The 13,145-nt window shown below is 35.7% G+C and overlaps 1 protein-coding gene and 1 long non-coding RNA gene across 2 annotated transcripts in view; one reads left to right on the top strand and one right to left on the bottom strand.

Annotated features, from left to right (window-relative positions):
- LOC136831534 (KICSTOR complex protein SZT2-like) overlaps window positions 1–5,737 on the top strand; it is a 123,555-nt gene extending 117,818 nt beyond the window's left edge. Inside the window, 4 exon segments of the mRNA XM_067092105.1 lie at window positions 225–297; window positions 781–947; window positions 2,652–2,757; window positions 3,284–5,737. Of these exon segments, the coding sequence (XP_066948206.1) occupies window positions 225–297; window positions 781–947; window positions 2,652–2,757; window positions 3,284–3,415 (478 nt within the window). The 3' untranslated portion in view covers window positions 3,416–5,737.
- LOC136831536 (uncharacterized) overlaps window positions 1–13,145 on the bottom strand; it is a 70,862-nt gene that overhangs the window by 2,779 nt on the left and 54,938 nt on the right. The gene's annotated exons all lie outside the window — the stretch shown is intronic.

Genomic DNA, 13,145 nt, shown 5'->3' with positions numbered 1-13,145 from the left:
TGAGTAATAAAAATTTATATGTAAATGTTATATATGTATTTATTCCCTGTAGGCACACTGTTGATGGTACTGAAGGTCCCATACACTATCTGTTTAACCCTAGCTCTATTTTACTCTTCATCCATTCCCTTAAGGTCTTTGCATCTAATTTACAACTCTTTACCCTGTTCTAGTCACTTTAACATATTTCAAGAACCTAATATAGTTTGTTCATTCAATCACAGACGAGATTGGCTTTGGCAAAGACTAACTGCAGTTCTCCGTGAAGATGAGAAACAGAAAATAGCAAGGGACCAGGTATGCAATGGAATATCCAATAACTATATGTGGAATACTATAAAATACAAATTTTTTTTGTATGTGGAATGGTTGTTGCACTCATTTCTTAGGTTAAATGAGGTTAGGGCCAGTTTGTTTTAGGTTAGAGATTATAAAGCTTTGCCATGAAATTTTTCCTTAGGCCTCTGTTCCATAATAAACAGTTACAGTATAGAAATATTAAATGCAGACATTTCTTAGCTTAGATTATTTTTGTATATTGGATATGTGGTTTTCTTTAACCATATAACATTATTGATAAATAAGAACAAGAATTTTGAGAGAGAGAGAGAGAGAGAGTGTGTTAAAAACCTGAAATTAATATCTACTCTTGAGCCTGGATAAATGGTGTAAACTCATTCTTTTAATTACTATGCATTAAAATGAGATATTTGAGTACAAGTAGTTAATAATATCTGACCTTAAAAGGAAAATGTATTGTTTAATCATTAATGTCTTCAGGCCCTGAGCAATGCAGCTTACAGTGAATTGTGTGAACTCTTGAGCCTTGTGCAAGTGACATCTCTAAGTACAATCGACCCAAATCTTGCCCCCTTCTTCTCAAAGCCATTACAGTGGTATCAAGGCCTCACAAGGGTATTACAAGCAAAATACCAAGACAGATACAGGTAAGTTTTCTCATTTTTTATATTTGAAGGTTCACACGTCATCTGATTAACTGGTTGTATGTGACTGTACGGTTGCAAACAACTTAATCTGTCATCCAAATTATAAGTACTGTAATAAAGAATTTTTTCTGTATTGGCAATATTTTCAATTTTATAGCAAGTCACTGATGAAAGAAATGGACAAAGAGACGCTTACTTTTTTTAATAATCTTGTTTTGTTTAAAGGGTTGACACCTTTGCAGTCAGAGAGTAGCTTGCACAGCACACAGTGACCAGATGGTGCTAAAGGATCTGCAGAGTGTCATTTTGGCCCCAGCTGCAGTGCTTTATGCCTTTTAGTGTCTGTTCCATTCTCTAGTCTCTTTTTACTTAGCTGCCAAACTTCTCCACCTATCCCCAAGTTTCAATTTTCATAAACAATCCGTTGGGTGAGCTGTAAAGCCTGGTACTGTAATGTGACTCAGTGGCCCTGTTCAGTTTAGTTATAGTAATAATTATGATGATCTTAAAGTATGTAACAAATCAATCAGTTTAAAATCTGTATCAAATGTATCAGTTTGATCGTAACTCAAAACATTGCTGTGTGATATAGGAAAATATTCTTCGGCTAGAAAATCAAATATAAAATACCCATCATATGAACTAGAAGAAAATACAAATACAGCACTGTATTCCCTTAAAACCATACTAAGTTTCTTTACAAACATGCCCATCAGTAATTGATGTAAATCTAAAGAGGCATATTAGGCTTTTGTTGCACCAGCATTATGAATTTCACTTTTGGTTTTGAACTTGCAATCAGGTTAATCAGCAGTCTCTTCAAAAGATAATTGCAGTAGGGCTGTTCTGAAGTTGATAACAACAGTTGAAGGTATTGCAGCCCTAGCACATTTTCTTATGGGGAAAAGGGATTAAATTGTGTAAAGAATTTTACCGTCCTTTTGTTTCAGAACTTGAAATTGCTTATTTTGAGGTGTTACAGAATACTTCATAGCACTTGAGGAGGTTCTGAAGCAGACCTGTAGAAGATGAGCAAATGTGAATTAGTAATTTCACTAGATAGGGAAGAGTTAGTTACACGGACATGTTCAGGGAAAACCCGTAGTATATTCAGGAAGGTAGCATTGGTAAAATGTAGAGTTTTTCTGTTGGCAGTTTTGGTTAAGCAGCACTTGTGAAATCTTGTAAAGGTTGCTCATCATTATTGTTTAGGGAGGTATGTGTGCAATTTTACATATATCATAGCTCTGTTTCTGTCGTGATATGTAAAGACTGAGAAATAAACTTAGATCTTGACAATTTAGATGGTTAGGGCAAGTGATGAGAAGAGAAAAATAACATTTAATCAGAAATTATAAGTTGCAAAGGAAAGATCAACAACAAAAAGAACATAAAAATTGTATAGAAAGGACATGATACAGACCTGTTCCAGTTGGAATTCCAGGCACAAAAGGCAAAAGGCTGAAGGGTGGATAGAGCAGATAAAGGCCGCCCTAGCATAGAAGTTATGAAAACCTGACATATACACATTGTTGGTGTGAGCCTTGTTTTACTCGTTCACTTTTTGATATATTTTTAAATTTCACAGCGCATCAGCCTAGTTCTAATCTATTCTCCATAGGAATGTCCTTATAATCCTTTTATGTTACAACTGATTTTGTGTGTTTAAAGGATTACTGTACAGCGATTATTTTCATCTATTAGGAGTTTAACTTCAAGTGATGGTAACATTCAGCACCTGTTGATTCTCAGTCCCTCCTGTCCTGAAGCATTCATGATGCTTTCAACAAACCTGCATCTTCAAAAAGCAGTGAGTATTTTTAGTATCTAAAGGAGGAGTTTTTAATTACAGGCAGTCCCTGGTTTACGGTGGGGTCCGTTCCCGGTGGCGTGCCATAACCTGAAAAACATCGTAAACTGGAACATCATAATAATAATGGGAATAATGATGCTTACAGCGCTGTAAAATCAGGTTAACGGTGCCGTAAAATTGGAACGCCGTAACCCAGGGACTGCCTACACTTGATTTGGATATAATACACTGAGGTGTTCCATGTTCTGACTCAGAAACATCTATTGTGTTTTAATGAACAGCAGGGCGAACTTAGTCTGTTATCTTTAGAACTCCTGTATTCTGTAGTATGATGATGAAATGTTGGATTGTTTCCAAGGCAGAATAATGTGTGTAGATTCAACAAACTCTTTTGTAGATTCAACAAACTCTTTTAAAGTTTGTAAATAATTTGTGAAAGAAATATTATGTGACGATATGCGCAACGGCACTTATGATTCCTTAACCCTACTGGTTTTATCTTCACCTTACTGTTTATTTCCAGGAGTTGAGTTGCATCAACAAGCAATTACGAAATGAAGAAAAAGTGATCATTGTAACAAATACCAAGATAATGGGCATTCTCACAGATTTTGTCAATGCATGTTGTTATCATCTGTGGACTGGATTATTGTAATCTACACAGTAGCATTTCTGGATAAGATTTTTACTGAATGCCATAACAATAAGTCCGTCTCTGGTGCTATCTACATAATTTAGTGATGCTTAAGGATTCTCTTCCATGCTGTAACATACGATTCTTTGATGGCTTTACAATTTATGAACATAGCTTAAGATATATAAAAGATATTTTTACCCCCCTTCGAGGTTGTATGACAGGTTCCCTACATGTTAGTTTAATGTAAGGCTACTGTAAGTGAAGATCTAAGTTTTTTCTTTCCAGGAAAACGTCTTCAAAGAAAATCAGCTAACAGACCAATTTTTAAATTTACAATGTGATTTGCAGAATAAGCTGATTTTCACTGTCATATAAACAGTAAAACCTACCAAACAGCCTTAATTTTAGTAGAGCAATGAAGGGTATATATGAATAAATATGCTCAACAACAAAACGAGTGAATATGAGTTAATGCTACAGAATTAGTGCTTTGAGATTTAGGCTGCACTGATAAAATGGATCTTGAATACAGTAAGTACAAAGGTAGGAATATTTAGGTGCATAGCTAACACAGAAATATCATTTCTCAGCAAGTAGTCTGTTAGAAATTACAAATCTAATGTTATTTATACTTTTTTTTTTCTGCCCTTTATTCTCAAGTGGTGGGTATCTACAGCATTCAGCTACTAAAAACATTATGGAATGCCAGGTAAGGTGACAAAATGGATGTTCTAAAATTGCAAACATTGATTTTATAAGTCTTGATCAAACTGATATCAACCAGGACAGACCATATAAAATGAGAGGAGAAAGGTTAAGTGGTACAATTTATAGTAGTTGGTGCCACCAGTGCCCACATTGAATTCCATCTACTGGCACTGATGAACATTTGTGCATTTCATTCCATACCTTTGTTCTTTTGTGTCAGTTTCACCGAGTTGGCCTCTACGGTTTCTGGCAGTTTCCCTTCTTAGTTCCTCCCTGAACTATTTACCTTTCTCTTCATTGTGTTGATACTTGAATTCCACATTCTTGCTCGGTCTCCGAATCATTTTCCTTAGAGCTTCCTTCTCTACTATCCTTCAAGTTTTCTTATGGTTCTCTCCATAATTCACACTGATTTAACAATGTTAAGAAGTCTGATGTAGTGTAATACAGTATACTGAGAATTTTTGCACAGCATGTGTTCATTCATGCCCTCTTTGCTACAGTAAGTTACCCAGTCTCAGCTCAGGGTTACATTCTTTCAAAGACGCCAAGTTTCTTATGCTTTTCCCTCTTAGCAGTACAGTGCACTGATCTATGTAAGAAACAACTATGTAAATATTCATTTATTTGTTAGGTTGCATCCAACTCTGCTGTAAAACATGTCATAAACACATGCCTGCACCTTATCACATATATTACAAACAGGTCGATACAAGTCAACAACTTATTGGTGGTTCTAGCCAGTTTTTATACAGTTATTCAACATATGCCAAAGGTTCATTCTCCACTTATGGTCATTTATTTATTTTCAACCTGTTTGTGCAATGCATGCAGTTAGTTGTCAATGTTTGTTTAAGTGTTTTACTGTAGTGTGGATGCACTCAAGTCTGTAAACATTCGTCCCTTCTCACTGCATCACGAACTGACATTTTTACATAAACTGACTTGGCACTGATGACAGATTGACAATATCCTGCAGTGCCAGATAGCACCAGAATTGTACCATTTTAGCTCTTCTTGCCTCACTTTGAATGAGCTGTCCCTTTATAATATTTCACAAATCTTTGGCATTTCATTTATACTTCTTGGGCTATGATTACAGGAAAACAAATATACGGTACTTGAAATTTTTATTAGGGGCACATTTCTTTCAGTTGTTTACTTCCCAGTGCATTCAATCAACACTATGCTAATAATAGCTTCCCCTTTTAATTATGCTAGTCATAACACTTAATGCTTGCAAAAACTGAAGTTACATTTTACATGAATTTTGATTCTCATGCTGAGTGTTGAGAGCAACATCTTGGCACAAAATGCAGTATAGAGCTATTAATATTGTTACTTGTATTATAAAATTCCTACAAATACAACTTTACTATTGTTCGTTAAAGTTAAAATTATCCAGAAAAATTGAAAGCTTACTTACTGTAAATGGTAAATAAATGCAACCGGAAATATATGTATGAGCAGCCACTGTGTAAGTACCAGCAGCATTTACAGTTGCGCTTGCTGTGATCATTTACAATAGTCGACCAAGTAGGCAATGGTGGTGAATCCACTGGGACTGTATTGCCAAGCAACTTCCAGAAATAATTAGAAAATAAAGCTGAATTGGACTCTGTAAAAAAAAAATACGGCATATCTTTTCCTCATAATTTACAAAAATAAAAGTTTTACCTTTTTTCAAAGACAAAGCAGTCTACAGCAGAAGACCACTACAGTTTTAAAGTGTTACCTCAGAACTATTCTGTGGTGATGAAAACCTGTATGTAACAAGGAAAACTATTCTAAGATTCTAGGGATTAGTTACGCCGAGATAATTTGCTGAAAATATTAACTCGTGAACATGAAGATTTTGTCATCTAGCCCAACTAAAAAGCATCTAAACTTACTTCAGTTTTAAGTCTATCAGTTATTCTCTTGGTTGAATTTTTCATTATCAGTAGCACTATGGTAGTATCAATTTTTAAATAATAAAAGATAACATCACATGAAGTTTAAATAAGTTTATCATCATAATGGTACTGATTCTAACATCATCTGACTCATAAGAGAAAGAAAAAAAAATTTTGAGAAGACCCTCAAAAATGCACTGTACAACACAGCACAGATTATTGTCTGCATTATTGCAGTTGTATATTTTGTTTTATCTCTTGTTGACAGGTTTAAGCTTTTTCCATATTTTATTCCTACTCTTATTGATTTGTATTTGTAAATAAAGTCGTTTTATAGTTCTACATCTATCATCTGTAAGTGAAATTGTTTGGGTACACTACGTGCATGAACCTATGGTTTGACGTCTTTCACGATTATATTAACCATGGATTTTGAATATTTGAAGTGGTTTCTTTACATTTCCATTTAAAATGGTCGTCAGACATTCTCTTTCCCCCGAGTTCTTAAAGAGATTAACTTTATTCCTTTTAAACCTTAACATAGGTTGCACCAGTACATCTGCACTGGTGCCAAGGCATTTATATTTTAGTACGTACTGTGTAAATACTGTATATACAGTATAAATTTATATATATTTACTATATATATATTTGGTATGATTCTCAATAATAACCTGATTATTATCTTTCAAAGACTGTTATTGTAGGTGCTAAACACAGTATAAAATATATATCTTATATTTTTTGTATTCTGTGAATCATGACATATTGTGTTCTAGGCATTACGCAGGGTGGTGAACGTATGTACATTATAAAGACTAATATTTTTTAAAAGGTACTGTAGTGTCAGACTTGTAAAGGGATAAGGATGTACATTGTGGGCAACTGTGATTGTTGTAGCTTTACATTAACAAATGCTCATTATTATAATAAGCACTGAGTATATCGGATTTTCATATCAAATATCTGTGGGGTTTATAATGAAAAGTAAATACAGTATACTATTGAAAATATATTATATATATATATTGGCTTATCTTAATAAAATTTTACGTATTAATTTTTTTCCTCATTTTTCCGTTATGTTCCACCTCATGGGGAACACTTGTCGTGCCATATGTGGTATTTGAGATATACCTGAGTTCTTTGCATTGTCACTTAATCATTTTCTATGGTCTCTTTCCACTTAGCTTTCCAGATACTTTAATTTTACATTGCTCCCATTTTCGCCTCTCATTTAAGAACACATCCTTTGGCCGAGCCCTACGAGAGTCTAGAAATATGACTCAGAGGGAGCATTAAATTAATCTGAAATAAGTATTAAATATCCCATGTGCTCGGAGGTCAGTAACAAACCAGCATCCTCAAAATCTTTCAATATTGAATTTTGGAGGGAGCGTGTAAATACATTCCCTCTTATCCTAACCTGCCATTGGATGACAGCTCGGGCGTTTAGGACAATTATCTTACACAAACCTTACCTGATTGTTTCAATTGTAAATATCAGACATTTGCACATTTAGTGTTCTTATTTCAAATGGTATTTGAGAAGAATGCCTGATACTGTTAGGAAGTAACCTGTATTCATATCCATGAATGAATGACAGTGGTGGAGGATGAGATAAGCAATTTATCAATTCCAAAAATTTATGTCAGTAGTCCATTATGAAATGTAACCCCCACATTACAAAGGAGAGTGGCATATTGTTATAACAATCACCTGTATTACTAAGGAAAGTGGCATATTTTTATAAGTTACAGTTACTTGGGAAAAAAAAGCAACATTGTGCTGGTGGACAAAAAACTCTTTAAATCATTTGCAAACCTTTTCCGGTAAAAAATAGGGAATTGCCAAGTCTAAGATTTCTGTTGCTTACTGCAGTTAATCGTTTTTACTTCTTGTATGCATACCATAGTGCAGAAGGCACTTGACATTCTTCACTTTGTGTCTTCGGCCTCAGTTCCATTGTTTTCTGCCTTTCAAATTCTTTAACCTTGCCTTGCTCCAATACAGTATTCACCTCTACATTACAAAAAAATAAATAGATCAATAAAAGAAAGGCCTCTGATCTTTGAAATGTGAGTTAACAGTCTCTTAAAACGTATTTATAATAATTAGGTTTTAACTGTGACTGCAAAGTGGATTATATTATTCACTTCATTGGTTTAGAAATACAGAGTTTTATTCATGCCTCTAAAATTATAAAAATGGAAAACAAATAACATTTATGGTGTTGCCAAAGGATAGACGAATTTAATTTCTTACAAGGTAGTACCATGTCTCCAGTTACAATAACAAAACAGTAATTTTTAGTAACACTTGCTCCTGAAAGCCTTTGCTGTATTCGACATAAGTATATACTGTAATGTCTTGCAAATGCAAAGCAACAATAACAACAAATTTTAATTCAATCTTGCAAACAACCGGCTAAACCACTACAAAAGAATGGCTAAATAATTACTGCACATTGCCAAAAATCCTTCACTAAATCTTGGTAACATCCACTCAGCAGTTCTCAGTAAGCACTTAGGATTGAAAAGCTCATATTGTGAGAGCAGTAAAAGAGCCTTGATGGCCAAGTCGGTAGAACAGTAGCTTCGGACTTCATAGAGGTCTGTGGCGCAGATTCAAATCCGCAGCCGACCGGTCAGAGGCAGACACTTTGCTATCCGTGTAGACTACCCAGGATTATGTATGTAATCAACGGATAGGTTTGCTAAAAGCAAATGGGTGTTACAGACTAATACAAACAAACAAAGCCACTCCAACACCTAAAAACATAACAGACACCTCACGTCTTGAACTGTCGACCTAACCGCTCAACTCTTTGCTGCTCGGAGAAAGGGAGCTGGTGATTTGGTACATGTACATGCGCTACCGGGTTCTAAGCGATATCAGGCAGGGCAGCCGATCGAGACTATGGTCTACCCCAAAGCCAAATCAAAGCCCTTCAAAAGAAGGCATCGTGCTTACCCCATACAAAAAATGGGAAAATCACGTTAAAAGAAGAAGAAGATTGTAAGAGCAACAAAAATTGCTGCATAATTATGGCGAAGGGGTAATTATTTGAGTTTTAAACACTTATCATTTGAGTTTTAAACACTATTATCATTACCATCATGAATTAGCTTGGTAAGGTCACTGAATCACATGTCTAGACTCGGTTAAAAGTTAAGTATACCTTAGTTTTACCAGACCACTGAGCTGATTAACAGCTCTCCTAGGGCTGGCCCGAAGGATTAGACTTATTTTACGTGGCTAAGAACCAATTAGTTACTTAGCAAAGGGACCTACAGCTTATTGTGGAATCCGAACCACATTATAGCGAGAAATGAATTTCTATCATGATTTAGTAAAGTGTCAGGTATGAACTGATGCAAGGTGAGTAGGTACATGAGAAAAGGAAAGCAACTACAGTGAATTCTAATTTGTTGACAGTTTCAAGCAATTACAATTCTGCCATTCAACAAGGGCAGTATTTCATGTAATCTGAGACAATCAATAGTCAATAAGATGCAATACTCAAGGGCCACAATTTCACAAGATTCTATCATATGCACCAAATTCAGATACCGTCTTTATACCTATGTTCAAAATTCTCAACTGGTGTGTGATTTGTCACTGTTCTACCACCCACCATGCATACATTATGAGCTGACGTTTTGGGACCTCTAATTAGTTTAAGACAAGAATAATGGTTTTCAGCTGGTACATGTCAGAAGTAAAGAATTCCCCAACCCACCACCACTGACAGTCTGAACAGGTAGCAGCAGGTCTGTTTTTTTAATGGTCTTTATTCGTTTCTCAGGCATAACAACATACCGATGTACAGTATTCCAAAAGCATTAAACTTCAGAAAAACCACCAAAATTAAATATCTCAATAATTTCCTGGAAAAACATTCTGATTCTAGTTAGGAAACTAAAACTAAAGGCCTACCACACGCATCTCGCTGGTAAAGGCCATAAATTCATTATGAAATTGAAAACCAAACAGGGATCTTCAACTGTCTTGATTCTGAAAGTAACTGAATATCTGAATAGCATCAAAGTATGATGACTGAGACAGCTTTAAGGTTACCTGTACTTGGTATTATCTTTTTTTTTATATTTTCATAAAATATATGAAACTGCTCAAAGCTGGTTTGTGTTTTATCTGCCTATGTTCGATTACCCAGTAGTAGCGATTCTCTCCACAAACACTATCTAAAATCCCCATGCCTTATAATATTCTGGCTGAAAGATTAGTTTTCCAAAGGTTATTTGAAAATTAAATCATTTTAAGATTTCAATAAAATTTTCGACATGAAAAGTACCGTGATTCGCCTAAAGTCAATATTAGGAATCAGAGTACAGAGGCAGAAACTGGTAAAGAAGTTAGCAATTCCTTGGAGTGAATTTGCAATAACATATTAAAGTGTCGACTATGAGTAGCAAAAAAAGAGAGCCGTTGAAAAGAATATGGATAAAGTACTATTGCTATGAGCAAGCTGAAATGTCACGTGCTTTGTTTAGCTAAAGATAACTGGATGGGAGCCGAGAGATTATGTAAAAATCCAGTAAGGACAAGATCGGCTTGCAAATGACGTATATTTCGCGGGATGACCTAGAATAAAATAATGAGAGACTTGGGAAAGGTTATGAGAGGGCTCTGTCCCGTAATAGAAATGGCGCCTTCTGCAGTTAGGCAGAACTGATTCTTATTAATTTATAAAATCCCGCTTTTTTGGGGTGGGGGATGTATATTGTATTACTTCTTACGTTCTCTGAGCAAGGACGACAATCACGGATTGTGAAAACCTTTACTGTTGATGACATTAAATACAGACAACATATATTTATTTCTAATAATAATGTGTGAGCAAGAGAAAAGGATAACTAATGTGTAACCAGACCTACTAAATGACGTAGCCTAGGTTTTTTTAAGCCATTATTCATCAGGGTTCACTCAGAACATGACGATCGATAAGCAAAGAGGCTGCAAAACCCAAAGGCCACAATTTCAAAAAGATCTGCCTTCCAGGACTTCTGAATCATTACCAGGACCACCACTGATATAGAACGAAATGAAAATGTCAAATTTGCAAAGGTTCTTAACAAACAGATAGTGAAGGTTAAGGAATAACTAGGGTAATTAAATGTGTGTTTCACGCGGCAAAAGGACGCTGATTCCAGTGACTAAGGACATCGGAAGTGTCCTCCCTCACCTGCAATTTCTGCAAAGATTATCCATCGCCACACCACAAACGAACAACGCCCCCCCCTCCCCCGACACCTTCCCCCAAGTCCAACCCGCCAATACTCCAAAGGCTACTGGCCGATCTTGAACGTGACCGATGAATGTCAGTGACTGGTCAGGTTTGATAACAGTACTAAAGTAAGCGAATGCATGTACAGGAAGTTCAAAAACTCATTCAACCCTTTTTTTCTGTTCAGCGAAGACGTAAAAGTCCAAACTGCCACCATTAAGTGCAGCCTGAAGCACTGAATATAAAATGCTACTTTTAAAATTCAGTTACTGAGCGCTAGTGGAAAATTTTGTTTATAATAGCTTTCTTTACTCGTCGTAGTGGTAATTATCTGAGATTTAAGTACTGGCTACAGAAGCAGCAGTTATCTGTCATTTTGATAAAATAAACAAAAGATTCAAGAAATTAAATAACGAATGTAAAACTAAACGACTGCATACGCTTGATTTATAACTTTCAGGAAAGACTTTGTTTCTGAGCCTTTTGGGAATCAGAACTGAGCATATCAAAAGCCGCCAACCCCTTTTTCCAAATTCCCCACATAGGCCGATGCACTTGGGCAAATGTTACTTCAAGTGTCACGTCCGGGTGGTAACAGAAGTTTCCCAGGAATAACAGAAGTTTCCCAGGAAGAAATATGTATTCTGATGCACACGGTCAAGCAATCTTTCGAGTGTCACATCCCATCCTGAGTTACTGCTGAGAGAGAGAGAGAGAGAGAGAGAGAGAGAGAGACCTTACAGACCTTACAATTCGTTCGGGTTGCCCCAGGTCCCTCAGTGTGAGGCGCCTTTGATGTCTACCAGAGAGTTGCTAACGCATCTTCCGGTATATTTTGCATCTTCCAGTCTTGGATGGTCTGGGATGCATCTTAGATATTTGTCGAGCTTATTCTTAAACACATCTACGCTCACTCCTGTTATGTTCCTCAGATGAGCTGGTAGCGCATTGAATAGACGCTGCATTATCGATGCTGGTGCGTGGTGGATTAATGTCCTGTGTGCTTTCCTTAATTTTCCTGGTATAGTTTTTTGCACTATTAATCTACCTCTGCTTGCTCTTTTTGATAATTTTAGTTCCATGATATTTTCGGTAATTCCTTCTATCTGTTTCCATGCTTGAATTACCATGTAGCGTTCTCTTCTCCTTTCAAGACTATATAAATTTAAGAATTGTAGTCTTTTCCCAGTAGTCAAGGTCCTTAACTTCTTCTATTCTAGCTGTAAATGACCTTTGTACACTCTCTATTTGTGCAATATCCTTTTGGTAGTGTGGGTACCATAATATATTGCAATATTCAAGTGGACTACGTACGTACGTTTTATAAAGCATAATCATGTGTTCAGCTTTTCTTGTTTTGAAGTGCCGGAACAACATTCCCATTTTTGCTTTGCATTTTGCCAATAGAATTGCTATTTGATCATTGCATAACATATTCTATTCAACATCACACCAAGGTCTTTAACTGCTTCCTTGTTTGTGATTGTCTCATTATTAGGTCCTTTATATGCATATAGCATTCCTACTTTATCACCATAGTTCATTGATTCAAATTTATCAGAGTTAAATACCATCCTATTTATCTCTGCCCATTTATATATTTTATTTAGGTCTCTTTGTAGCGAGAGAGAGAGAGAGATAATTCCTTCTGAGAAGTCTCTGGAACACAGATGAATATAAAGGGAATGAACTATTGTATAAAATGGGTCTAGCAGGAATTGTCGCAAACTTCAAAACAATAACAATTGAAAGAGTAAGCATAAAACTAAATAACTTGTATAAAGTAAATTGAATACGTCTCTAGAAAGAATACTAATAAATTGAGGGTTAGAAATTCCAGCTTCTGTCTTCCCTTGCATATAAAGCAAGTTCTCATCTTGAGATGTAAGTTTACAA

Source organism: Macrobrachium rosenbergii, chromosome 48 (genome assembly GCF_040412425.1).
Source record: "Macrobrachium rosenbergii isolate ZJJX-2024 chromosome 48, ASM4041242v1, whole genome shotgun sequence".
Classification (NCBI taxonomy): Eukaryota; Metazoa; Arthropoda; class Malacostraca; order Decapoda; family Palaemonidae; genus Macrobrachium; species Macrobrachium rosenbergii.
The sequence above is the reverse complement of the archived record's forward strand: the minus strand, read 5'-3'. Positions and strand labels throughout refer to the sequence as shown.